This window comes from Hippoglossus hippoglossus, chromosome 4 (assembly GCF_009819705.1).
Source record: "Hippoglossus hippoglossus isolate fHipHip1 chromosome 4, fHipHip1.pri, whole genome shotgun sequence".
In the NCBI taxonomy this organism is placed as follows: Eukaryota; Metazoa; Chordata; class Actinopteri; order Pleuronectiformes; family Pleuronectidae; genus Hippoglossus; species Hippoglossus hippoglossus.
Genome location: NC_047154.1, coordinates 21,371,757 through 21,397,397, shown reverse-complemented (window position 1 = coordinate 21,397,397; position 25,641 = coordinate 21,371,757). Strand labels below are relative to the sequence as shown.

Genomic DNA, 25,641 nt, shown 5'->3' with positions numbered 1-25,641 from the left:
AAAGCTTTTGGCTCTTCAGGCCCGTCTGTTTAATCCAGAATTAATTAGGCGGCAGAAGTAGGTCTTCCTCTAATTACTCCTCGAAAACCATTTCACCAGAGCCAAACTGACATGAAAGCGTTTCTTCTAATAATTGCTCCAATTCCGGTTATCAGCAGCTAATGGCTTCCCCCCTTCTCGCCATCTCCTGTTTGTGACCCAGATTCTGGACTGGATCGAGGGGAAGGAGCGCAACATCCGTGCCCTTCTGTCCACCATGCACACCGTGCTGTGGGAGGGGGAGACGCGCTGGAAGCCCATGGGCATGGCCGACCTGGTCACTCCAGAGCAGGTGAAGAAGGTCTACCGCAAAGCAGTGCTGGTCGTCCACCCAGACAAGGTGAGAGAGATATGAACACGACGTACAATCCAAATATCTCACAGCTCATCAGCTGAAAACTTTACTTAAAGCAGTTTCTCTGATACATCTCCATCTTAGTCATTCCATCATCCTGAGAACTAAATTTATGATTGAAAGCAGAACAAAAATATCTCAATACAATAACCTGCATAAAGATAACTCACATTTTGCGAGCCAGCATGTTGTCCATCTATTTATACCTGCTATGGAATAATAAGGCGATAATACGTCATATTCCCAGCTTGTTTTGGCTGCCTCCAAGTGGCCAAAACCAGTCATCATAAGCAACATCCCCACAACTATCAGCAGATGTTGACTCGGCTCTCGCTGAATCCTGATTGGTGCAATTTTTTCCCAAAACAAGCCACTGGCCTGTGAATGGAGGACAGATTCAACAGAGACCAATAAAGAAAAAGCTTCAGCAGAAAAATGTGTGTTCATGTAGGATCCAGTTCAAGGAATCTTTATTATTCCAGCAAATCCGTTATAACAATAAACACATCGGCCATTTAAAAGGTTGATGGCAGCAGGGATAAATTATATTTCTTGGTCTTGGCAGACAGAACCAGACAGAACCAGACAGATCCAGACAGAACCAGACAGAAGTAGGTAGCAGAAAGTGACTAGAACCGTCCCAGATTGTTTGAGCCCTCTGTAAAATCTTGACCTTGAAGGAAATGTAGGGTCACACCATCACGTTTACAAAACCCTGCAGCCAAATTTAATTATGTTTTAGGGGTAAGTGAGCCGCACTCGTACATAAAAGAGAAAGTATGAACAGATTCCTTAAAACAAGACTAGAAAGGAAACGTTTCTTACAGTCAGAAACAGAAACCAGAACATTTGTTTTCAGGGCCTTAAACTACATCTCACTAAAGCTGCTTTCAGACATGTACTGAACTCTCCTGACATTCGGTGGAGGGACTGGATGTGAGGAGAGTTTCTCCAGACTGCCCCCTGGTGAGGACTCGGGGAAAAAAGAAAAAAACATAAGAATACAAATATCTCAAGAGGAAGTAGAAGACACTGATGAAGATCTCAAGAGAGTGTTTTGGGGAGAAGAGCAAATGCTGGTGTTGACATGCTCAAAACAAAAACCTGTGATGCAGAATTTAGTCCTGCTGGTTTTTGTGTTGCTGTGAACATGTCTGAGCGGAGAATCTCCTGCTGCGTTGGTTATATGTGAAAGACATATGGGTTCAACAGCAGACCCACACTGAACCGCGTGTTTCAGCTTTCATATTCCTGCACATGATCTGTTCTCTCAGCGTCTCTGTTTAACATCCAGGTGTTGTGTGCCCGAAGCCAAACAGATGGTTGGTATCGCCCATTTCAAAAAGGGCAACATATTTGAATTGTGACGTTTCTCCTCTTATTCCCTCACAGGCAACGGGACAACCGTACGAACAATACGCCAAGATGATTTTCATGGAACTAAATGACGCCTGGTCAGAATTTGACAGCCAAGGACAAAAACCTCTCTACTGAGTAAACAGAGGAGGTAAAATGATCGAGAAGGAGGAGGATTCATCTCATCCTTAAAAAATAAGTCAACATACGACAGCCACACCCTGCAACATCTGCCTTTATACCCGTGCTTTGACCCGTACTTCTGTTCTTACCACACAAACTGCAGAGGAGCCAAGTGGATCTGCAAAGATTACAGAGCCAACAGTGCTCCGACCAGCGGTGCAACTGGACAAATGACCACCCCCCCCCTCCCCGCCCTGTAGCTCTTATGTCCCTACCTACTGTTTGTATGTGGTGCAACAGTGTCCTTCCTCAGTGTCCAGTGTCCTTAGCCCAGAACCAAACCACCGATCAAAGCAGAGTCACCGGGACGGCTTGAAAAACACAGCAATGTCTGATTCTGAGGAGACGGAGATGAAAACAAAGATGAAGGACACGCTAGATAAGAGCAAAACTCATCAAGGACTGAACTGAACAAGCATTTCACAGACCAGGGCAACTGTAAGCAACAACAGGCATTTACCCCCTTTTTTTCCCGTTTGTGTGACAGTTGGAACCATGATCAGTTCTGTTGAATCAAGTCCAGTCTCCCATGAAACTGAATGTTCCTACAAATGAGACAGAGAGAAGCAGCATCAAGTTACTGTTCACTTTTAACGGACAGAAGTGAAGCCAAATTTGTTTTCCATCCGAAGTAAGGTGTTTGGAGGAAGGAAATAACAAATAATCTCTAATGTATGAAGCGTTACGGGCGTGAGAAGGAATTAAAGCAACGAGATAATTCAAATATTATTAACACTAAATAAAATAAAACATGCTTTTTCTTAACAGTAAGACAGAAAGCTGCAGACATTTCAGTTCCGGGAGAGCCGCTCGTCACGGCGGCGTCTGATGTAATCAAGCCTCGCGTGTTTCTGTATTTGCAGGGAAGTGGGGATTGTACGTTTTAGGATGAGCACATGTACAGTTCCACACGTGAAGCACCTCGAGGCCTCGTGCATATACTCGCTCGTACGGTAACGCATTTCTGCAAAAGGGAGCTCGGCGAAAGCACAAACTGACGAAGGGGAAGCCAGTGTTATTTATTTATTAGCTCGTTCGGTTCATCTTCATGTCGTTGTTGTCGGTCCGAGGAAGAGTTCAGGATTTCGGGGCCGTTTAAGTCGAAGTCACACTGGTAACCGATCGACTACATAACAGGTTTTGCGTTTATAGTCTTTTAATGTCTGCAATATCTTTCCCCCCCCCAATTTACAGAGATGACGCTACACTACAACACTTTCTGTCGCCCCCACAAACTCAACACAAAATACCTGTAGGTTAATTCTCTCACTGGATCATGTGTAAATTGTGTTGACTAACTATGACTGACTATGAGATATTCTTTTATTTATTTTTGTTTGGATATGAGAGACCTTTCTGTCGCAGCACTGGCACTTAATAATACAGACATCATTTCATATCAGCCGTCAGTAAGAGCACAATTATCAGCGTCTTTCTGTGTAACTTAATTCTCTGTGTGATGGTGTCATCCTGTCTTTCTGTCCATGTTGTAGGGAAACTTACCCGTGACTGGATTGGTGCCATTTTACAAACATGCAAAAAACAAAAAGGTGTATTTATTTATTAGCAATGGAGCAATTGTAATTTAATTTTTTTTAGGGTTTGAGGTATTTACAGGAATCTTAACATCCACATTCATCATTGTGTTAATGATGGAGCTTTACTGTGAAATCCAGCTGTTTGATTCTGACCTTTGACCCTTGTTATACATTAAAGTTTAACGGTTCAGTGTGTAACTTCATATTTACATCTGGAGCGGGTCCTCTCTACGGAGGCTGCCATGTTTTTTACAGTAGCCTAAACTGGACAAACTAAACATATTTTGAGTTTTTATGACAACTGAAGGCTTCCACAGTTTCTCTTACATGCTGGGAAGGGGGAGGCAGAGGTGAGGGGTATTCAGCTGCAACATGCAACGTCACCACTAGATGTCACTTAATTCCACACACTGAACCTTTAAAATCCATCCATTTTAACACATTCAAATCATGAACCTTTTAATTGCTCAGATGTCACACTCTGTCTTTATCTGAAGGATGTTTTTCTGATTGTCTTTCGTTCATCATCACGTATTTTCTCTTTTACTGGAGTTTGTTCTTCCCCAGTTTGTTCATCTGCTTCCAGGATGTTGACTGAATACGAGAGTTTGCCATGAAGCACGGTTTCCTCAACTGGACCCAGACTGGGTTAAATAAACGGAGGAAATATTTTGTCTTGACTGACTAAAAAAAGGACACTGGGTCTCGGGTTGGAAACACTAAACTCTGACCTCCAGGCTCCTGCTTCCTTCGGTGACTCACCAGACACAGGGAGTGTGTAGGATGTGCTACTGTGCTCTGTTCACACCGAGGACCTACATGTGAAATAACCCTCGTACGCTCCCTCGCCGAACCGACTTCTCCACCTGCAGAATCTTACGGATATGTTTAAAAAGGCTAACCTCTGTGTCGTAGTCGATGAATGTGTGTCGTGTGAAGTTGTGGTACGTATGAAAGTGATCAGGTTTGGATACAGACGACTGTAGGTCACGTGTTTTGCCTGTCTGATGTTCAAGTATTACTAAATTATGTAAAAAAAATTGAAAAAAAAGATTCTGTACATGTGTTCTGTTTACGGTTACAGGATGTACATAATGATCAAGTGCAGTGCACAGGAATAAATAGTAAACAGGAAAACACTTTCTTTGTGTATTTGTGTTTGTTCAGAGGTTTAAAAGAGGAGGCAGCTTCCCTCAACGATGTAGTTTGTCCTTTTGAACACTAGAGGGCAGCAGCATACAACGCACAAACTACACTGGCACTGGGTTAGTTGACACGTGCTGATTGGCCATTGAACAAATCCTTACTGAAGTAAAAGTACCAGCACAACCGTGTTACTAGTAAAAAAGTTTTTCATTCAGTTTTTTTGTAGAAGTATTTCTCGTAAAGTTTCTTTAAGTATAGAAGTAAATGTACTTACGCTGTAGAAAATGGCCCCTGACTGATACTGTATATCACATTATAAATATATTACTGGTGCATCCATTATATAAACTATTTGAGCTGGTTGAGGTAGATTTAACTACTTTATATAAACACATATCACATAAACACACACATTTATCCATAGGCTATAGTTCAGTGTTACAAATAACACACAAAAGATGTAGTATAGCGGAAAGAAAAACATAGAAATACTGTAGTATTTGTACCTCAAAACCGTAGCTGAGTGCAGTGCTTAATGTACAAAGAGGTACTTCTATAATCAGTTTAACTTTTACATATGAAAGTGGTTGATGTTTCTATTCAAGATACAAAACAAATAGTGATTTAATCAGATGACAGCAGCTTGTAGTGAGTTAACAAATCCCTCTAACAGCACAATGCTGCTGTTCACTGCTCGTGCTAAGCTCCGCTCATATGGGACCAATTACAGGTTTGATAAGTTTTCCTTTCAGGCCCAGATCCGGGAAAATCAGGAGTGCAGTGTCAGTGTCTGACTGTCCAGAAGGAAATTTAGTGTAATTGAAAATAAGCCCCTCCATCGGTGATTCAGGTTACAGCTGCACTCTTCAGTTTTTCCCTGCTCTAACTCGTTCTGCTGACGTACTTCCTGAGCACGATTCAGGGCTGACTGATGCAGCACGATCGGGCTTCAAATAAACATGTAGATACCAGAGGGACCAGAAACAGGATCTGCCGTGGGGTAAATGAATTACGGAGACAATTCAGGCACGATACCAGAGAGGCTCAAGGTCATCACTGCAAATAGCTGTAGATTGTATGCATAGTAATGACGATAATCAATATAATATACAAATAGTAGGAGTCAGACATGAACTGAAGTCCAGACATTTTCCTGAAATTATCCGGAGGGGCTGTATGTGAGAACACAAATGTCTGAGTCAGTTGCTCCGGACATTTCCTGGAACTGTTCTCTATACACACACAGAGGGATTTAAAATGTGTGGAAAACATCAGAGTGAGCCCATGTGAGGAAACAGCAGGGAAAGAATGTGGCCACGTTCGTCTCAGGTCCCCCTGAATGTGGTTTGAGTGATTGGATCAGACCTGAACTCGGCACTGACGGATGTCATTACCAGGTCTGAACAGGGTCGTATAGAGAAGCTGTGAAGTTGGAAGCTGAATGAGTAATAACTCTCACTCTGACAGCAGGAGGTGGAGCGGATATAAGTCCTCCCGCTGCAACCTCCCACGACCGACTGTGACTGCGCGATTTTCTGTGAAAGATCTGAAAATCAGAGCATGGACCGGGCTCAAGCCGACATTAATCAGTGTGTCTTTTAAAAATAATTTCTCTTGTTGTGCGAGTACACTGTGTGCTGTTGTTTTCTTGCTTTTGACCGGATGAGAAACATTCATGTGTCCAGAGAGGATGTTCCTCCAGTGACTTCTTAGGAAAAACATATTTTCACATGCCCTCCCCAGTGAAAAGACATCTTCAAAAAGTACTTCTTGATTGGCTGATAGTTATTTTGGAAAGTATTATTTGTCTCAGAGGCTGCGTCTGAAGACCGATTGCATCACAACGACACGTCAGGCTGTAACATTTCGAAGACTCCTTCCAATGCCAGAGAAATAAATGCCTGAACTTCTGGATCATTGGGCAACAGTTACGAGCCGCTTTTCAAAAGAGGTCATGGCACCAGCGAGCAACGAGACGTCCAGTGCTTGAGTACTGCCCTTCAAGTCAACAACTGACAATACACAGGGGCATTAAAACTCTCCTCGTGTCCAACTTCAGCTCTGTTGCGACCATTCCGTTTGGGATTTGGTGGTCTACACCGCCCACCGCCCCCCATCTGAAGGATGCAACCCAATTAATTCATACACAGTACTTGTCTCACAGCAGGAGGGTCAACGGTTCAATTCCCAGTTTGGCCAATTTGCCCCAAAGTTATGAAGATGCATTATTTCGGAATGTGTTTGCACTGAATTGTAACTGTGCAGATATTTCACAGTTTAACTTCAGGCTGGTGGAGCTGGAGTTTATGTCAGAAACTGTAAAATAACAAACAAAAAGGTCAGAATGATGTTTAAAAGCACAAAAACTGTGGGAGAATAATTTAAAATTCCACTCCCTCTGATTACTGCTGCCAAATATAATCCTAATCATGGTTATAATGAGACAGGCGAGTTCAGAGAGGAGCAGATGACCGGATGTTTTCGTCCGTGACCTGTGCTCTGTGCTAACCCCTCACATGCAGAACCATCGTCTAACTGCAGCCATTAGAGACTCGGAGATGTCAGCGCTCGTGCATTCATTACATTCTCAAGGCTCTTTATTTGTGAGGTTCTGATAATGTGAAGGGGGAACGTGTGGATTGAGTGGAAAGATGCACATACCAGAGAAGATGCTGAGGGTCGATGTGGTCTTTAGGGGGAAATCGATGGTGTTTTAGGGAGCGGTGGTTCGAATTTACATAAAGTGAAGAGATGCATTTAATGTCTCTTATACTGCCGGAGATGAAGGGTTTCATTATCGTGGTTTTTACGAAGGAAGGAAGCTTTTCATTACTGCTGCTCTCTTTGTGCAGAATCACCTGCTTATATTGGAGATTTATTGTGAATATTTCATTGAGAGCTCAGACTTCCTGCTCATAAACTATCACCTGAACTATTTCTCCCAGGGGAACATTTCGCTACTTGTCCAAAGGCATGTGAAGCAATAAATGCAAAAAAGGCTGTGTGTGTGTGTGTGTGTGTGTGTGTGTGTGTGTGTGTGTGTGTGTGTGTGTGTGTGTGTGTGTGTGTGTGTGTGTGTGTAAGAACGCGAACAGGCATACTGTGCATATTTCACACAGGAAGCAGAACCAGAGAATTTGATTTTGTTTCAATATCATCTGTTCACAGTCCCCGCTCTTTTGGAGGAGAAGAAGTCATCGAACTTCATCTTACTCCACAATAACAGATGCTTGATGTTCAAAGCAGGAAATTGTTCATCTAGACATTTTTTTGCTTTCAAAGAAAAACACTGAAGATAGGAAATTTAAATTTTTTATTCTCGTCCCATGCTAACCAGAGCAGAACTCAGTAGAGAGCGGGTACGTCCTCCGAGGCCCAACAGTCCCCTTACGAAAACCACTTTTCACATCACTACATCTGGATTGTGTTTGGATCTGCACCAAATTGCACACACTCCTTTTGTGTATCACTTTCTCTTCTCGTAAACAAACACAGTGAGGCCTTTGTTCCCTCATGCAGAGATAAACAAAACCATCAGGAGAAATGTGTCATGTCACCTGTGGGCTCTCGAAGGTCCACTCATCAAAAACACTGCCAGTCTTTCAAATACGCCCGATTTTTCTTTAAAATCATCAAACTCTGTGAAATTGTCAAAAACGCAAAACTTAAACTTTAAACTAAAACAATCCTGGCTCTGCCCCATTTGATTCTTACTTGGCCTCTACCCTATTCTTCCACCAAGTTCCCAACATAACCTCCCTGGTGGGAACACGTTCAAATCTCCATTTGCTCAAATGTCAGAAGGGTCAAGTTGTTGTGATGCAGGATTCAAGATTGGAGACGGTTCTTCTGTTTGCACACCACTGTCGGTGTCATGCAGGTCGACTTTCCCAGTCTGCTCCGGTCAGCTCACTGTTTTGTTTCCTTACGGGCAGGTTAAAAATAGTGGCCTCCCCCCTCTGGCCTTGCCGCTTTGCAGCCATGTGTGAACGGCAGCTGTGGGGAAACTAATAATGGCACCAGAATAATAACATTTACAGGCATTTAAAAGCTGTTTTTATAATAGCATGACTGTTGTCGGGGGGGGGGGGGGTTGTTGCTATATTCTTATTGAAACTATTCTTTGCTGCCTCTTTGGGATCGATTCGGATTCTCACTTCGCGGCAGGTGCGGCTGCAGCTGGTGACTCACTGGTTGGCATCATGCAAAGTTTGACCTTTGGTTTTGTTTTATCATCTGTTTTTCATCGAAACCTGCAAATGTGGTAGCAAACTGAAACCCTCGACTGTGAGACTTAGATATCACTCCCCTTAGTAGGTCTGGTTTTAACTTCATCAAGATCAATGGATTATTCTCCGGGAAATTGGTGAAAATAGTAAATAAAGTGGAAATTCTTTTTCCTTTTTCCACCTCTTTGTCTGAATCTGCACCAAAATAATTTGTCGATTCTTTTCTTTTGTGCTCATGGCCCATCCTTTCACCAAGTTTTATGGAAATTCGTTCTGTAGTTTTTGTATCATAAAAGAAAAGAATAAAATATATAAAAGTCGGAGGTATAGGGGCTATTTGGTTTGACTGTGAACGGTTGCTGGTCTCTGTGTCAGAGGTCACGTGATACGCTGGCGACCTGCCCAGGTTGTATCCCACCTTCTCGCCCAATGTGAGCTGGGATTGGCTCGAGCTCCCCCTGTGACCCTCGAAGGAAAAAGCGCTATAGAAAATGGACGGATTGATAAAAGTGGATCCGAAAAACCGAAACAAAGTAGATTCATCGTTGTGAGCGACACCATCCACATTACACATAATCATCTGATCCACTGTTAATATGAAAATGTTGACTCCAGCTGTTTTAAAGTGTTGCATCTACCTCTGAAGTACAGTGGGGTTTCAGGGCTTATCTTTGCATTTGGAACAACATGACATCCTGTTAGGGAGTTTTCTTTTCTCCCTCATCTCAACCGGTGCAGTGGGTTCGTTTCCCAGAGTTTGTCGGGACCTGGTCAGGATCCCTGTGGGTCAGGGAATGGGGCTGCAGTGTAACCCTAAGGAATCTGTTGGCAAGAGTGCGTCATAGAAATTATGGGATCAGATATCATACCCACACACACACATTCACACACACATACACTAACGCACACAGAAAACCCCTTTGTACCTTAACCAGAGAGGGAAATCTGAGGCGACCACTGACTGAAGGTTGGTTTATCACTAAGCTCTTGTTTTCTCTAAGGCTCTGTGAAAAATCCCTTTTGTGCCCACCGCTACAAATAAACACCTCCAGTCCGTGTACATGCACACACACACAAATAGAGGTGGTTTGTATCTAACCTTCCTGCCGTCTGCACACACACACACACACACACCTGTAGATACACAAGTTAGCAGGCCACAAACACATGCACGCACATCCCGGCCTGTGCACCATGTTGCGAGCAACAAGTGTGTATTCTGACACCGTGAATCAGAAATAGCTCCTCATGCCCAGAGACACGCGGCCCCACATAAAGCTGTTTGCCTGCGGGACGTCAACATGTCAGGTCCCTGTCTGCCGCTACCAACGTTCACGGCATCAGCTGGAACTTTACTTTTTATTTCAAACGTCCGGAGAACTGCTCGAGTTGGTCGGCTGGCTATGTGAGTAAGCAGGGGTTTATTTCTCTGCGGTCGAGAATTCCACCCTTTTCCCAGGGAACAGTAAATGGATCTTTATTTTAAACTAACTGACACATTCAGAGGACTGAAATCTATGAGTGTGTGAAAAGTGGTGCAGCGACTGTCAGGCCTTGATGAAGGTATGGGCTTGACTTGGTGTCATTCTAGTTTTCTAATTGTCTGAATTCACAGCGACTGGACTTATTCTAGTGTTGCTGTTTGTTTCTGAGGAGAAATAACAGGAGATCATTCTTCTTCAGTCTCTCTATTTCTCTTCTTCCTTCTCCTCCCTTCTTCTTCTTGCTGCTTCTTCCTTCCCCTTCCTCCTTATTCCTCCTCCTGTGTCTCTCCATCCTCCTCCTTTCTGCCTCGCTTCCTCTAATTTACCATCGCAAAATCTTTCTTATACTAAAACATCACATATTCCATTTGTTTTCTTTATATTTTGGTGAGTCAGTCCAGTGGAAACCATGACATTAAATAGCCTTGAAATTAATTTGTAAAGAAACATTTTGGGATGTTGGTACTGAAGCTGGAGTCATGATGCATTTAGCTTAGCATTAGACTGGGAACCAAGGGGGAAAGAGTCAGGCTCTATACTTTTATACAAGCACAGAAGTTTAGATAATGTTATGACTTGCCGTGTTTTCTTTGTGTCTCTCTAGAGGCAATGCAGCCACTTAGTCCGTGATCCTTTCAAGGAAAAAAACAAGGAGACAGCTCTTGTGTTCAGCCTGGTGTCCGAGGTTTCACTCACACGCAGAGAGCTGAGATCCGGTGCTTCGGCCTCAGACACATTTCAGACGAGCCTCGGGGCAAAATCCGACCAGAGTGGTTTCGATCCACAGACGAGTCGTAGATTCTCAGAGGGCAGAGGAGCCTGTTTTTCAATCTTATGTCAGAGATAACAGCCGCGGTCGTTTAACAGGTGGCATTTAACCGCCCCATCCGACCATTGGGTTTATTTAAACTAGCCATGCAAAAGGTGAGACTATGGTCAACGTGGTCTCCACGGTGACGAGGAGGTTTCTGTGCTGTTTGCTCAGTCCGACCTCGAGGGATGAATTTGCACAGGAACCAAAAGTGTAAGTGATTATTTTTTTTTAACCCTGTTGTTCCAGTTGTTCTCATGTTCATATTATTTATGTCCTTACTGAGCTTGATAGATATGAAAGTACTGTGATTTGTCTTGTTCATTTCTCTCGAGGGGAATTTTCACTTTAATGTCCTTTGATTTTGATGAAGGATTCAGAATTTTCCCAACAAATGTTCACTTATAGTCAGAACTAAAACAGCAACGCTTTATTTAACTTTCCTATTTCCTTATCCTAAAAATTCGGGAAATATGAAATTATGTAATTTTGAATTCCCTGTTTCATTACAGTTAAGATTCAAGATTTTAGATTCACTTTATATATATAAATCATCAATAAGTCAGTCCAACCCTTTTTTTATATGTGCTTATTGCTGTCCAAAGCTGGATTCTATCCCAGCATGCACTGGGCTACTAACACACGGATGAATAAAAACACAGACAGACACATTTGCATATTTAAACTCATGTCGTTGGACTGAGTGCACATAACAGCAGCCTCTCATCTGAAGTCACGGCGACTCCGGTTTCAGGGTTTTACAGCGACGTGTACAGCAGCTGAATTTAATACTATTGTTAAAGGAACAGTTCCCTGCTGGGAGGACGGATAAACCTTCTGATAAACCTGTGTCTCTCTTCGCAGTAGAAAGGTGGGAACATATTTAATCGGAGTGACGTGAGTGGAGAAAAAGGAGAAAGGGGATCAGGTATTCATTTTTCCCCTAAAGCTAAAAATACACTACAACACCCAGAATGCACCGGGCTCCAAGGCCTCTCTCCTATTGGATGCTTGACCCGAGCTTCGGGCGTGTTTACAAATACCACTGGCAGGGTCCATTTATCCCGAGAAGAAGAACTTCCTCTCCAGAACTCCTCGGTTCATACGTGGCTTAAAACCTTCAGATAACTTTACTGATGCTGGAGCTGGAAATTTGCTGCAGCACAGAGACTCCTCTTCCGTTTCCATCCGTGCACATTTTGCAGCAGCGTTTGTCCCCAGCATACGAGGCAGCTCTGCACTGCTTTCCTCGCTTCTGCTGTAGCTCCTCCGAGTGTATTCAGGCTCATACAACACACTTTCAATACAGTTTTTTTCCATATCTATCGAACTATTGTCTAATGGTTTATTTCGATCGAGGATATTTTGATTCCGCTGCTCCCTTCAATCCGACTGTGCCCAAAAATATAGCCTGTGGCGTAAATACTGTCATTTTGGCAACATAGGGTCGAGTAGATCTCGGCCCAGGCAACAAACTTTGCTCATATTCATACACTATCGATATTGCAACAATGCACGTTGAAAGTTTTGTGCAGTTTGCCAGATTTTGCTGTCTGCCTGCCAGTGCATCACCAACTTATCAACAACATCCTAATGGCCAAGACATGGGTCAAGCTACTTTGTCTCACATGTTCAATTTTCCAGGAAGAGTAGCAGGCTTATTGGAAAATATTTACTTCATGGACTAAAGTAAAATGAAATCGTCCATGTTGCTCCACTTTTTCCATTTCCTGTCATTATTGCCGTCCTCTTTTTTCTTCTGCTCTTTATTTATTATCCACATACAAGCCGTCTCTTTCTGTTTATTTCACTAATTCACCCTCGCTTCCCACTTAGGCTGTTTGCTACGACGACCTTTTTGTCAGGCAGATGAAAACAACACCCACAAACACAGAAAAGCGTACGCAGGTTCTAAACCACGTGTTGGGTCTGTAAATGTCAGCCTGCATTAGTGTGATGAGAAAGCTGGATGGGTGAACAAAATACTCTCGTTTCAGAACATTAAGATGAAGTGTTTGCAAACATTTTGCTTTTAAAAATCCCAAATAGAAAATTGTTTACTCCTTCAAAATGGCCTCATAGGTCATTTGTGCAATAACCTGTTTTATTTTGAAGGCCGGTCGTGTGAGAAGGAAGAATTAAAGCCTCCAGCGGCCATATTATGAAGGAGTGAAGGATTAAGGCAGGGTTGACAAAAACATTCAACTTAACAGGGGAGGCTGACGATGATTTTCCTGTTTTGGCCGATAGTCAAAGTTGTTTCTTTAAAATCTTGCCCGCAATCGTTCTATAACTGAAAATGTATGTTTATTAATGTAACCATTGTGGCGAAGGGCCTTAACTTAATGACGAACCTCCATCTCTTAGCTGTAATGCTCAGCCTTTCAGGGTTGTGATGGAGCCAATCCCGGGTGACATGCTGGGTACATCCTGGACATTGGGTCGCCAGTTTCCCACAGGCGATGTAGAGGAGCTCTGGGAGGAAGCCAGAGGACCTGTGTGGACACAGGGAGAACATGGCAGAACCTTCTTGCTATGTGTCAACCGCTGCACCAGCATGCCGCCCTAATATCATGGCTACATTTGTATAGCACTTATCTAACTAAGGTTACAAAGTGCTTCACAAAAATCCATGGCAAGAAATAAATGAACTAAACTGGAAGGTATTCAATTCAGTTCAATTTTAAGCGTCATAACATAATAAGGTCAAGAACTTATAACCTTATAAGCGGACCACACCACCACTACCTCTATAAATGGATTCTGCATGTGAATATACACAATCTGTAGCCAAGGGACAAGACTTTAAGGCCAGAAGAATTCTGGTTTCCGATTCAAGTTGAACCAATCACATTTGAGCTGAGCACAAGAGGCGAAACGCATTGAGCGAAATGCATCAGCTGTCGGCTTTTTAATTTCTAAACTGTTGGACATTAGCCAAAAGGTCGTCTGGACGTGAAACACCTGCAAAAAGTATCACCGTTTGTGTTTAGTGCAGAGAAACATTCGCCTCATGTGACTGTCGACAGTGTGCAGCGACCAGAAGATGGAATCTTGACCCTTAAATCCATTGTTTATTGAAGCCCCAAAATATTGGCCACTGCCCCAGAGGTTGATGCGTCATCAGAGGACAGCCAGTGGACTCAGAGATCGCCCTTTAAGCCAAAACCCAAACAAACCCTGCTATAGAATTGTCACACCATTAAAGAGCACCATTATTTCTCTTATAACAGTTTCTGTGGCTGATTGAATCAGCGACTCAGAGACAAAACCTTTATGTTCGTTGAGCTTGAAGGACACGTTGCACCTGTGTGTTTCTGCAACAAAACAAAAGTTTTTCTTTTTAAGAAGATGAAATCCAGACTCTTATTCCCATGGCAGCTGGATTTGACAAAAGTAAACAAAACGGTCAATAATTTTCATGGCTTCAAAACAAACAATTAAAACAGTTTTCCCTCTTCATCATCACTCTGAAGATATCTCTGCTCACCAAGGCCCCAGCCGGGGGAGTTTGAGTCAGAAAGAGCCGATGGAGTATTTTAATTCTGAAAAAACTATCACGCACAAACATCTTTACGACCGCAGAGCTTTCATTTAGAGAAATAACAGCATCTGAACGGCTCGAGGTGCCAAACTGATGCTGCCGAGAGGAAGATGTGAGACATTAACGAAGAGAGATCCGGCTGGATGTTATTACCTGCTGCTTGACTAATGCAAACAGCTTTAGCATGAGTGGGAGGTGAACAAAAACATTGTGTCATGTGCAGACACAAGTGGGTGATAGTGGAGTTGAAAGTGTTATAGGAAATTAGAAATATGACACTTGCACAGTTTTAATATTTGAAAGATGCGTTTCTGAATCATCCTGAGCAGAATTCATCAAAGAGAAACAATCTCATTAGCGTTTAGTAGCTGACGGAGGTTTGATGTGTCAGAAGGACAAACTGTATAAAAAAGATCCACGACGTCAGATCTCCCCAAAAGTGAAGCCAAAGGATCGTGATCACCCCCTGGTGGCTGGAATCCATATTGGCCATAAATCCCGCTTCCTCCATGTTAACAGATTGGACGTCAAACTAAAAAGTCAGATTACGCACGTCAGGTAGTTTTTTATCACATTGATGTGTGTTCACGTGCTTCTGGTAAGTTTAGTTTGAAATATTTGATGCTATAAAAACGGGGTGAAACCTCAGGTGCGTGTCCCTTGATGCTGCTCACATCAAACTCAACGCCAATTTCTCAACCTATTAAATACAAAATCAATGCAAAGATGCGAATAGGTGTGAATTTTGCATCTCTTGCACCAGAATCAATTTGCATAACGTGAAGTTGAGAAAGCCAATAAGACTCCGGGCCTGGCACCCACCCGAGCCAGCGGGGGATCAAACCGGCCACTGGTTTACCTCAGGTAGCGCTGGACACTCCTGGAGAGGACTGTGTAATTTCCTGAGCTGTGTGTGTGCCTTCAGATCGTCTTGTGGACCGACACGAGGGCGCCGCCGTCTCCGGTGTTTCCACAACAGGTTCAATGTCGCAACTGTTCTCACCTCAGCCAGTAGACCTCCTCACAGTATTTGCACAACATGAGCAAACAGAAGTTCGCCAGTGACGCAACCCAAAAGTTTGCTTTTCATTCGGTGTGTAGAAGAGGAGAAGCATCTCTACTGTGTTTAAGCTGCATGATATGAAGAACCCGAACTTTAGTTTTTATCTAAAAAACAGGAGATGAAAGAATTTGATTTAGTTTGAAATTTTAGCAAATGTACGACGATGACATTTTTTATTCCTTGAAAAAAAAAAAATCGGAATGCAACATAGTTCATCAGAAGAAGTTAGAAGGAACAATTTAAGCACCATTAGTTTTTAAAGGAGTCACAGTATTAACGCATCCTCGATCTGTGCCCACACAACAGCCCCCTACTCCCCCCCCGGCTCTTTGCTGTGTGGGCTATAGGATGGCTCACTGAGTTGTGTATAATGAAATTTGATGACGCACGAGCTCGACACTGGGACACCTCATCAATTTCTCTCTTTCAGCTTTGCTCTCTAATTCTCTCCATATTTGTTTTCTGCCAGGGAAGAAATACTCCCTTATTATCTTACATGTCTCTCAAAGGAGAAAGTGAGAGTCGAGGCTGTGGTGTGGGTGCTCAGCTTGGTGTGGAATAAATGACACAACAATTGAATGTGTGTGTGTGTGTGTGTGTGTGTGTGTGTGTGTGTGTGTGTGTGTGTGTGTGTGTGTGTGTGTGTGTGTGTGTGTGTGTAGAAACGAGGTGGAGACTGAATCCCAGTGAGAGGCAGCGATTGTGGTTTGATGAGTGACTCCACCACCATCATCGTCCTACTGATGATGCGTTTCCGGCGACGCAGAGAACAAGCAAACAGTCAATACGCTGCTGTCATTTCATCACATCGCCATGCACGCCCTGCTGCAGGCGGTTGTTGGATGTTGTCCCCTCACATCTGGTATTAATGCGAGTTGTTCACATGTTGTGAAAGCAACAAGCCCAAACAGCACAGCACTGTGTTCTCCAGGCATATGCTAGAGCGAGATGAGGAGTTATTGTCACTAATAAGAGCCATTAGATGCATTTAGTCGTGGCTCTCTCGTTAACTCCTGTTAGAGCCGAGGACGTTTTTTGTGCTCTCTCTCTGTCACCACACACACACACACACACACACACACACACACACACACACACACACACACACACACACACACACACACACACACACACACACAGAGACAACATTTAAAGTTTTGCCCTCTCTTTTCATCTGCTGCTTCTCAGACCTGTTCTTCGTCCGTCTCTTCCCTCAGGGGACGTGTTGTCTGGCAGGTGCCGTGTCTCGTGTGCGCCTCTGTTTTTCCACCAAAAAGTGGAAAAACACGACAACGCCTCATGAGAATATGTGCAATTAGCAACTTTTCTTCAAATACACACATGTTTTACATAGAAAACATGTGTGCAACCTATTTTCTCACAATGAGCAAGACACAAAAAAGGGGAGATACGGGAAATATTTAGTGGTTTGGGTAGAAGTTGGGAAGCTTTGTTGACCCTTTGATGAAAACATAGTCTCGTGTGGGTTGTTACATTTAAATAAATGTTATGAAACCCCTTCAACTCTCTAACTTTCGTTTTGTGCTTAATAGGAGGCTGTTCTTCTATCGATATGCTGATGGCTGCAGCCCAGTTGCTTGGTCTTGGCCTTATGTTCCCCTTTCTTCTGGCTAAAGTGTTTGTCCAGATAAAACACACTAAGTGCAGTGCAAAGAATCATCTCAATTTGAGGAATTTCCCAAACTTCATTGCTCACTTGCATTGGTAAAGAGTGGCTGATTGACGCTGGCACTTTGTGTACTTCTGCAGTGCAAGAAAAAGGTCAAGTTTTTGTCTTAGGGCTCTAAAGAACCTTAGTTATTTCATCTACAAGATTAAAATTGTTCACAATCAAGTTTGTGGATTACATACGAACAGTCAGATTCATTTTTTTCCATCTATCCCCACCTCTACCTGCATGAGTTGTTGTTTTTGCCCGTGTGTGTGTTTAAAGCTTGGAGGGAATATTACTGCAGATGATCAACTTTTGGAGCTGATCGGTCAAAGAGGAGGAGGTGAACAAAATATTTCCAAGATACCGCCGCAAATCTTTGGGCTAGCAAGGAGATCTAAACCTTATATCAGAAAATGCATCTCTGCATCCTCATAGGACTACAGACATGATGTATTGCTAATATAGATATATATAGATATATAGATATATAGTGCCTGCGTCGCCCCTCTGATGGTTGTCATTTTACTAGAGAGGTTAAATGCTGCAGCTTTTTCTTGGCTAAGAGACGGGATTTTCCTTGAATCCCCATGTTGAGGACAAGTGTCCAAGAAGAAGCAGCCAAAAAGAGTTCTTCCCTCAAAATGTTGAACAAGTGAATCTCTCTCGGTTGTGTCTCTGACCTCGTTACATCACTGTTAGTTGGACATGTGTCCAGTTTGTTCCCTCAACACAAAGTTAAATGTAATTTCATTAAATCTTATGAAACCCTGCTTTAGTCTCTTTGGATCATAATCCTCGGTCGGTTATCAGATTGGCAAAAGTCTGCAGGATTTATTATTCTCCTGCTGACGGCTCCAAACGGTTTTCAATTCTAGATATTGGCCCCATCGTGCAGAACGACTGTCAGAACGACAAACGCAGGGTCAGCGTGTATTTGCACAGAACTAGCTTTCAATGTGGACATGTGAAAAAGCTGTTCTCTGGAAAACACATCATCTGTAATTTGAGATATAAACTATTGTCCACTCAGACTCAGCGATTATGTACTGTTAAAAAATAAAAGGTGGGCACAGGGAAGGTTTTGAGAAAGGCAGAGATGTTAGATTGGTCCACTTCCATGTTTTCCTCTGCTCGACAGGCCTCAGTCTGCACATTGGCTGTTACAGCTGAATTTCTCAGTAACAAGGATATTCATAGTTTGACCATGGGCAGAACGCCAATGGAAATAAGGATGTCAGGTCTATAGGCCTTCAACAAACATGAAAACACAGAACTGTGTGGTACAATCTAGCCATTCAATGGAAACAGTCTGAAAACCAGATGCTTAAAATCGGCAAACAGGAAACAAAAGTCTATTTTGCATGTTTGAAGTTTTAATGAATCGAGGAACATAGAGAAACATATTCCGGAAAATATGGTTTGGAACTTTTTACAGGAAAACAATGACTGAACTTGAAAAGCTGCCAGACTTCCTCAGGTTCAGTGTCTCATCCGTCACAACAAATTCAGCAGACCTCACAAAGTTAAAAGAAGAAAGTTCTCAGATGCTTCCTGGTCACGAGAAAGAGGGTGTGATATTTTTCACGAAGTTACTTTTATATTCAGAAGTTTTTGTTTCGGTATTGAATCCTTGAATGGAAGTTTTAAATAATATTCTTCAAATAGCAAAATGTACAAACTAATGTGCTTTGCTTATTAAATTAGATTAAGATTAACCACCATAAAATGTCCATAAAATGTCCCAAAAACAAACATTCACATTTCCTCGTTGGCCATGAGGTCCAAACGAGCTACTTCAGCGTTTCTCTCCTTATCCTGTGAACAGTTCTTCTGCCATTTTCTTCTCTCTGGACTCTTCCAGTTTTCCAAAGGGTCAGTGAACTTAGGCGAGATGACCTACTTTTATTGTGTTTAGCGGCAGGACAATCTTAACAGTGTGTATGTGCTACTCTGACCCCGATGAATGAAAATGTTTGTCAGATAGAGCTGCTTGTAATGATTTATTGCATCATATTTATTTAAATATTCTCATTAATAAGAATATAGAGGACTTAAACTGCCAAATTTAACAACGAATAAAGAAACGAATCAGTGGAGAACATGGAGAAATAGGCAAGTACTCTATTTTCCAAAGTGTCATGCACCAAAATGTGCCCTTCCCTAACTTAGTAATAAGTAACTGTAGAATACAACAATGTTTTATATACATTTATGTATTTATTTATTATTTATTTGGCTGTTTTGATCCTCTATATCAGTAGTTAATCAGAGGGGGATGGATTTTAGTTTTTATTAAGTCAGCCTCTGAAAAGAAAGAGTCTTTATCAAATCCCCCTTAAAAAAACATTTTTCAAACTGGCAACATGGAGATTAAAAGGCATGTGGATGTTGTTAATCCCCACATGAGGCAAACAGACACTCAAACTAAATACAGAAAACCTTTAAAAAAAACAACCAGAACTGGAAACACAAAGGATCAGCAGCACGACCAGCAGCCTCCTGTGTGGAAGTGTCTCTCTCTGACCCCGGCTCAGGAGCTTTTGATTCCCTGGTCAGGTGAACCTCATTGAACACTGACAGGGGGACACGGAGACCGGAACACATACGGCCATGACAATGTCAATGGGGCGTCTGTTATAAAGACGCCACCTAGTCGCAGTAAAGGAAATGTAAGTCAGGATGTCTCCACCTCTGCTGAAGTCTAAAGTGGAGCGCCCATTTAAGAGAATAACTAAAACCAGTGCCAATGGGTTATTAGGTGACTCCTCTGTAACAATGGCCCTTTATCTGCCCTCAGCTCCCACTTCACTTCCTGTCTTTCACAGAAAAGCATTAAAATGAACCAGACATGAGTCATTGCTGGTTGTGTGAAATCAGATCAAATCACATCCTTCAGCGATCAGAGAAATGTAATCTGCATGTGAAACAGGGGGAATCACGTTGCAGCCAAATCCTAGATGCATTTAAAATATAACAAAAAAAGATGACATCATTCTATACGGTGACATCATCCCAGCCAGCTTGCAAGCATGACATCATCTCCTTGGTATGCAACCCCTCCGCTGGGGATCTTCCTTTTTTTCTGGAGCAGCAGAATCAGATTAATAATTCATGAGCGGCTTCCCTGTGTGAAGTGGACAGCTGCTTCGCTCTGCAGGGCTGGGGGGGGGGGGGGGCGTAAGATTCGACTCATAATGTTGGTACAGCGTAAAAACACTTGACTCACACTGCAGCAGTCATATTAGAGCTCATTTGAACCCTATGATGAGCTGATGTCATGATGACAAAGCTACAACACTGCTCCTGCAGCGAGGGGACCGTTTAAACCAGCGACTGTTGTATTTTGCAGGAATTGAAAAGCCACATGAGTGATATTTATCTAATCTATAACCAAGAGTTGAGTCTAGATGTCAAATACATTGACAAACACATGTTTTTTTTTACTCCGGTTCTCAAAAAATACAGGTTACAGAAATATAACAGGTTACAGGACGGCAACGACACACAAGACGTAAGTGATGCAACAATCTGGTGCGTGACTCAGAAAAGACGGCTGGTGTAAATACTGTGGACTGGGAATGGAAACTGGTGATTTGGGTGAAGATGTGAGTGCTGGGTGATGAGGGAATGTGAGACAGGAACAAACCGAGCTGACACATGAATTCTGACATTTCTAGATTGTGTAAGAACTCAAATATAGAAAATAATAATGATTATCGTCATTATTAGAATCAATAACGGTTATAATATGGTAAAAGTAAGTAAATGAATAGATGTTTCCTCAATGCAGTTTATCTGTGGTCCTGTGAGTCGATTTCCTCAGAGGTTTAACATCAGGGGTGATTAAAAAGCAGATTAGATCATGATGAGAAAATAAACTGCACCAGAAAACAAAACCAAACTAAATGAATCAACTACAGTCAGATTTAGTTTATCTATTCATCACTTTCTTCTTTTGGAATCACAAAAACATGATCACGCACAAAGAGGATGATGTCATCCTTACACCCCGGTAGGGATGATGTCATCGGAGAGAATGATGTCATGTCTTCATTTTGAATGTGTGTAGGTGCGGCTGCTGCGACAGCGTGTTTCCCCCCCCCTGTGCTCCATCACTGACCCCAACATCTAATCATTTCATTTACTATACCAGACTGTGAATCTCATAAGTATGTACCATGTCTTTATGAGTAATGTTGACTGTAATTGTGAGTAAGATGTGTGTGCATGTTTTTCCACAGTTAAAAATAGTCCCAATCCAAAAATATTTTGCAGTAATTGTCATCAGGTCCTAAAAAAAGGGTTTTATGTGGTTGTCAAGATATTAAGAAAAATCACAAATTAACACAAAACAATTCCCAAAAAAAAAAAAGCCAAAATATTTAGAAACTTGGACATTTATCTCTTATGAACCAAAAGAAAGACAATCATCAGACAATGGACATTTTCAGTACATCTAATTTTGAAATCTACTAATTCCCGAAGTCTTGGTCCGCGTGTCTGTATGTGGCTCGAATGTCCTGAGAACTGTTCATCTTATCGGCTTCACACTTGGTACATGTATCTGTAATGGCCCAAGGAGGTGCGGTGTCCAATTTGGTGCGATTCGGAAATGTGATACCGTCAATCCGATTAACAGGCGACCAGCGCTCTGTAGCAGCGGCGGCCATGACTCATTAACATAAGTGACATCGTGAATCCTGACAACAGCACGTACAGAGTCGAGCTTCACTGAACTTTGAACAAACAGGTGAACGGCTCTTTGTGCAGGTGGAGCAGCTTCAGGGTTCTGTGGAAGCAGGTCTTCACTTGCTGTGCCTGAATCACCGCAGGTCACCTTTACAGTTTCACAGAGAACCAGCCTCACCACAGGCCGAGCAAACAGCCCATTCCAAACAGGCAGGTTGACAAGGAGCTCTGCAGTCGTAATTAAAGAAACGAGAATATAAAGCATAAATCAGGGGAGACAATGTCTAGATGCAGCTGATCCTCGACACCCACTGCAGTTTACGGAGAGCGATGCCAGGCGGTAGATAATAATGAGTGAAATTCTAATCTGTAAAGATCAGTGGGCTGTAAAACCGAAGGGATGTGCCTCCATCATGACGCACATCAAGGAAATTCATTCGCAAATGAATGTCCTCCCCCTTTTATGCCGGGGCGATTTATTTATGCATGTCACAATGACGCGTTCTTTTGAAGTCATAAAGTTTCATAGCGCCTGCAGGAGCTGAAAACCTGCACTACGACACATGTGAGGCCACTTTGTCACATCATTTCTCTGGAGGGTTCCACCAACATAACCCAAAAAAATAACTTACCCACAGTCTGGTTTTAATTCCAACCAAGCAGCAGTGTACTGACTCTGGGATTAGCACCGATGCCACAAAGCCACAGGGCCCTGGAGCCACATGTGTCAGCCAGCTGTGTCCGAGGGAAGTTTGTGAGCCGGGGTTTTCTTCCAGATACTCCAGTTCACTCTCGTAGTCTAAAAAGAGCCACATGTTGGATGAAATTTAATTTGAAGCGTATTTCTCTTTGCACAGCGATAATCCAATGACTTCGAGGTATTTGGAGCATCTAATAATTTCTAGTCACTGTCCCGAGAAGGAAATTGGAAACTTTAAATTCCCAATGAGGATGAATGTTAAGGTGTAAATCATGTCAGGCATCGTGTGCAGGGTTCTTTTTGTCCTACGTGTAAAAGGGATGGGGATGGATACGTCTGACTTTGAGCCTAAAACAGAAACAAATGTCCTCATGCAATACAGTAATCTTAATGATCCAAGGTTTTCTAGCCACCAGGAAATAAAAAGTTAGTGTACTCGTATTATATAATATAGAATAGAAATAGTGTGCGCAATCAAATCGAGGTGCTTTAAACCTTGACTTTGAAATATCCCCATCCACTAAACCCAACAATTGGAAACCATGACTTTTAAAGCTAGCTCATTATTTTTCCATGCAAGAATAATGTGAATAACCTGCACACTCCAGGTTTTAAGGGTTTTAGGTTTCAAGTACACCAGTTATCTTAATCCAATTGAACTCAGTATGGTTTAAAGCTGCGGAGTATGGGATGGTTAACCATGTAGCGTCCCAACGATGACATGAAACACACACACGAGAGGATTTGTTATGACAAGCTACCTGAACTCCATGTTGATTTACTGTGTAACCAAATTAAAGCTTAGTCATCATTTTAGAATTGATCCTAAAACAAACATTTAACTCGTGATTCATCCAGCAGCGATGGTTTTCTCATGTACCCGCACATTGTTGTTTTCACAAAATAAAGAATACAGAATACAAAACCACACACACACACACACACACACACACACACACACACACACACACACACACACACACACACACACACACACACACACACACACACACACACACACTGTGCCCTTTGAAAACCCTTCATGCAGGTATCCATTGTTCGATAACATTCCAAGAATCAAATGTGTGTGATTGTACAGTTTCTCAGCTTAATAAGAATTCACACCTACAGACAAACCAGCAATTTTATTTATTTATCCTTTATTAAACAGGATGTTCCCAGTGAGATACAACATGTCTTCTGCCAGTGAGTCCTGATTAAGATGGGCAGCAAATTAAATTAAAAAAAGTTAATTGATACAAACAGGGACAGGTAACACAACAGCATAGACAGAGAACACGTGTCAATCCAACGGCAAAAACTCATTATGTGAAATAAGAAGCCCTCTATAAATTGACACCTCAACTTAATTAGGATTCACACCCACAGACCAACCAGCCGTTAGCCTGTCAGGCAGCCAGGGATTCATTGTTGTGATTATATTCCTTCTTATCTTGTTATTTGTCACACATGTGGTCATTTGTGGACACCACAATCCAACCCAGACAGACAGAGCTGATGTGGATAATCAGGAAACTTGTATCGATGAGAGAGGAAACAGCTACAACAACCTGTAAAAATGATAAGTGTTAAACAAGCATTTGTAAATGTAATGATTTGTGTCTTGTTGATAAAATGAATAAGCGTGTTTAGGTTGGTTTAACGTGAGCAATCGTCCTAGTTATCGTCTCGTGTGTTGCAGAGACACAGACCGTGTTCCTCCTCCTTAAATAATGATTGGCTCTGTGCTCAGCATCTGAAACCTAAAGGTTTAGACACCAGAAGTGGAGGGACGTGTTGAAACTGAGCAGGAGAACAGCATTAAAAACTGCTTTGTATTTATAACTGCTGCAGCATGGAAACTGAAAGTGTTGGGAGGTGTTTTTCAGATGTATAAATATTCACCCAGGAGAACGAGATCATTCACTATTCACCGTGCAGCGCAGACATCTGTGCAGAAATACTCACAGAGCATAACAGATTATTCAGTGGACTGTCTGTTTGCATTTGGAAAAGCATGTTGAATTAGTGGCGTGGTCGAGGATACCCACATCTGGTGCAGACTATTTTCCCGGACCAAAAACAGACAGTTTTCTTGAGCTGATTTTTGAAAAAGGAAAGTTGGAAGGTGCACTTCAGCAGGAGGTTGCACCACTCCAGTGTTTGCTCCTCTGTTTGTGCTGGTCACAACTACAAGATCCTGTTTCACAAGGATGTAGTAAGTTGTGTTTCTGTGGTTCTCTAGAAGACAGTCTCTTACACAAGAAACAGGGAGTGGAATACAGAAGAAGACGGACACGTTGAGGACCATGAAGATGTGTCATGTTGCCAGCAGTGTACTTGTTATCACAAGCAGTGGTTGATAAGCAGATGTGGTGCAGTGGTAGGAAAGCACGTTGCCAAAATGTGACTTAACAAATACTGATTCAGAGTTTGAAGAAAGTGAAGGTTCCTGTCGACAACGTTTCTCTGTTAGTGTCCATTATCAGGCTGTACAGCAAAACCTCTCCGGTGAGGAGTTAGATAAAATCATCGCTTTGTTTTATGTCATTAAACTTTGAGCAACTCGCACTCACGCAAATTGTTGTGACCATTTATGAATCTTTTATCAGTAGTTCAGTGGAAATCATCTGAATAACCACAATAGACGTGCTGCTGCAGATTGGCTCTCCAGCAACGGTGCCGCTTTGGAGACCTGAATCATGAGGGGGAGTTTCTCGACCTTGTGTCGGGATAAAGACGTCGTGCAACGCTTTTATCTACGAGTTGGGTTTCCAAGAACTGAAGCAAACAGACAAAGGTCTCTGTTGTAATACCTGCCTTCTTGTA

General features: G+C 42.4%; 2 protein-coding genes across 5 annotated transcripts in view; both read left to right on the top strand.

Annotated features, from left to right (window-relative positions):
* dnajc6 (DnaJ (Hsp40) homolog, subfamily C, member 6) overlaps positions 1–2,319 on the top strand; it is a 29,835-nt gene extending 27,516 nt beyond the window's left edge. For all 3 annotated transcript variants that reach the window (XM_034582371.1, XM_034582369.1, XM_034582370.1), the window contains 2 exons: positions 203–379; positions 1,787–2,319. In XM_034582371.1, coding sequence (XP_034438262.1) covers positions 203–379; positions 1,787–1,888 — 279 coding nt within the window. In that variant the 3' untranslated portion in view covers positions 1,889–2,319. The remainder of the gene's footprint in view (positions 1–202; positions 380–1,786) is intronic.
* Positions 2,320–10,141: 7,822 nt separating this feature from the next.
* The window catches only part of lepr (leptin receptor), a 42,957-nt gene continuing 27,457 nt past the window's right edge, over positions 10,142–25,641 (top strand). For both annotated transcript variants that reach the window (XM_034583110.1, XM_034583108.1), the window contains exon 1: positions 10,142–10,251. The gene's annotated coding sequence lies outside the window, so the exon portion shown is untranslated. The remainder of the gene's footprint in view (positions 10,252–25,641) is intronic.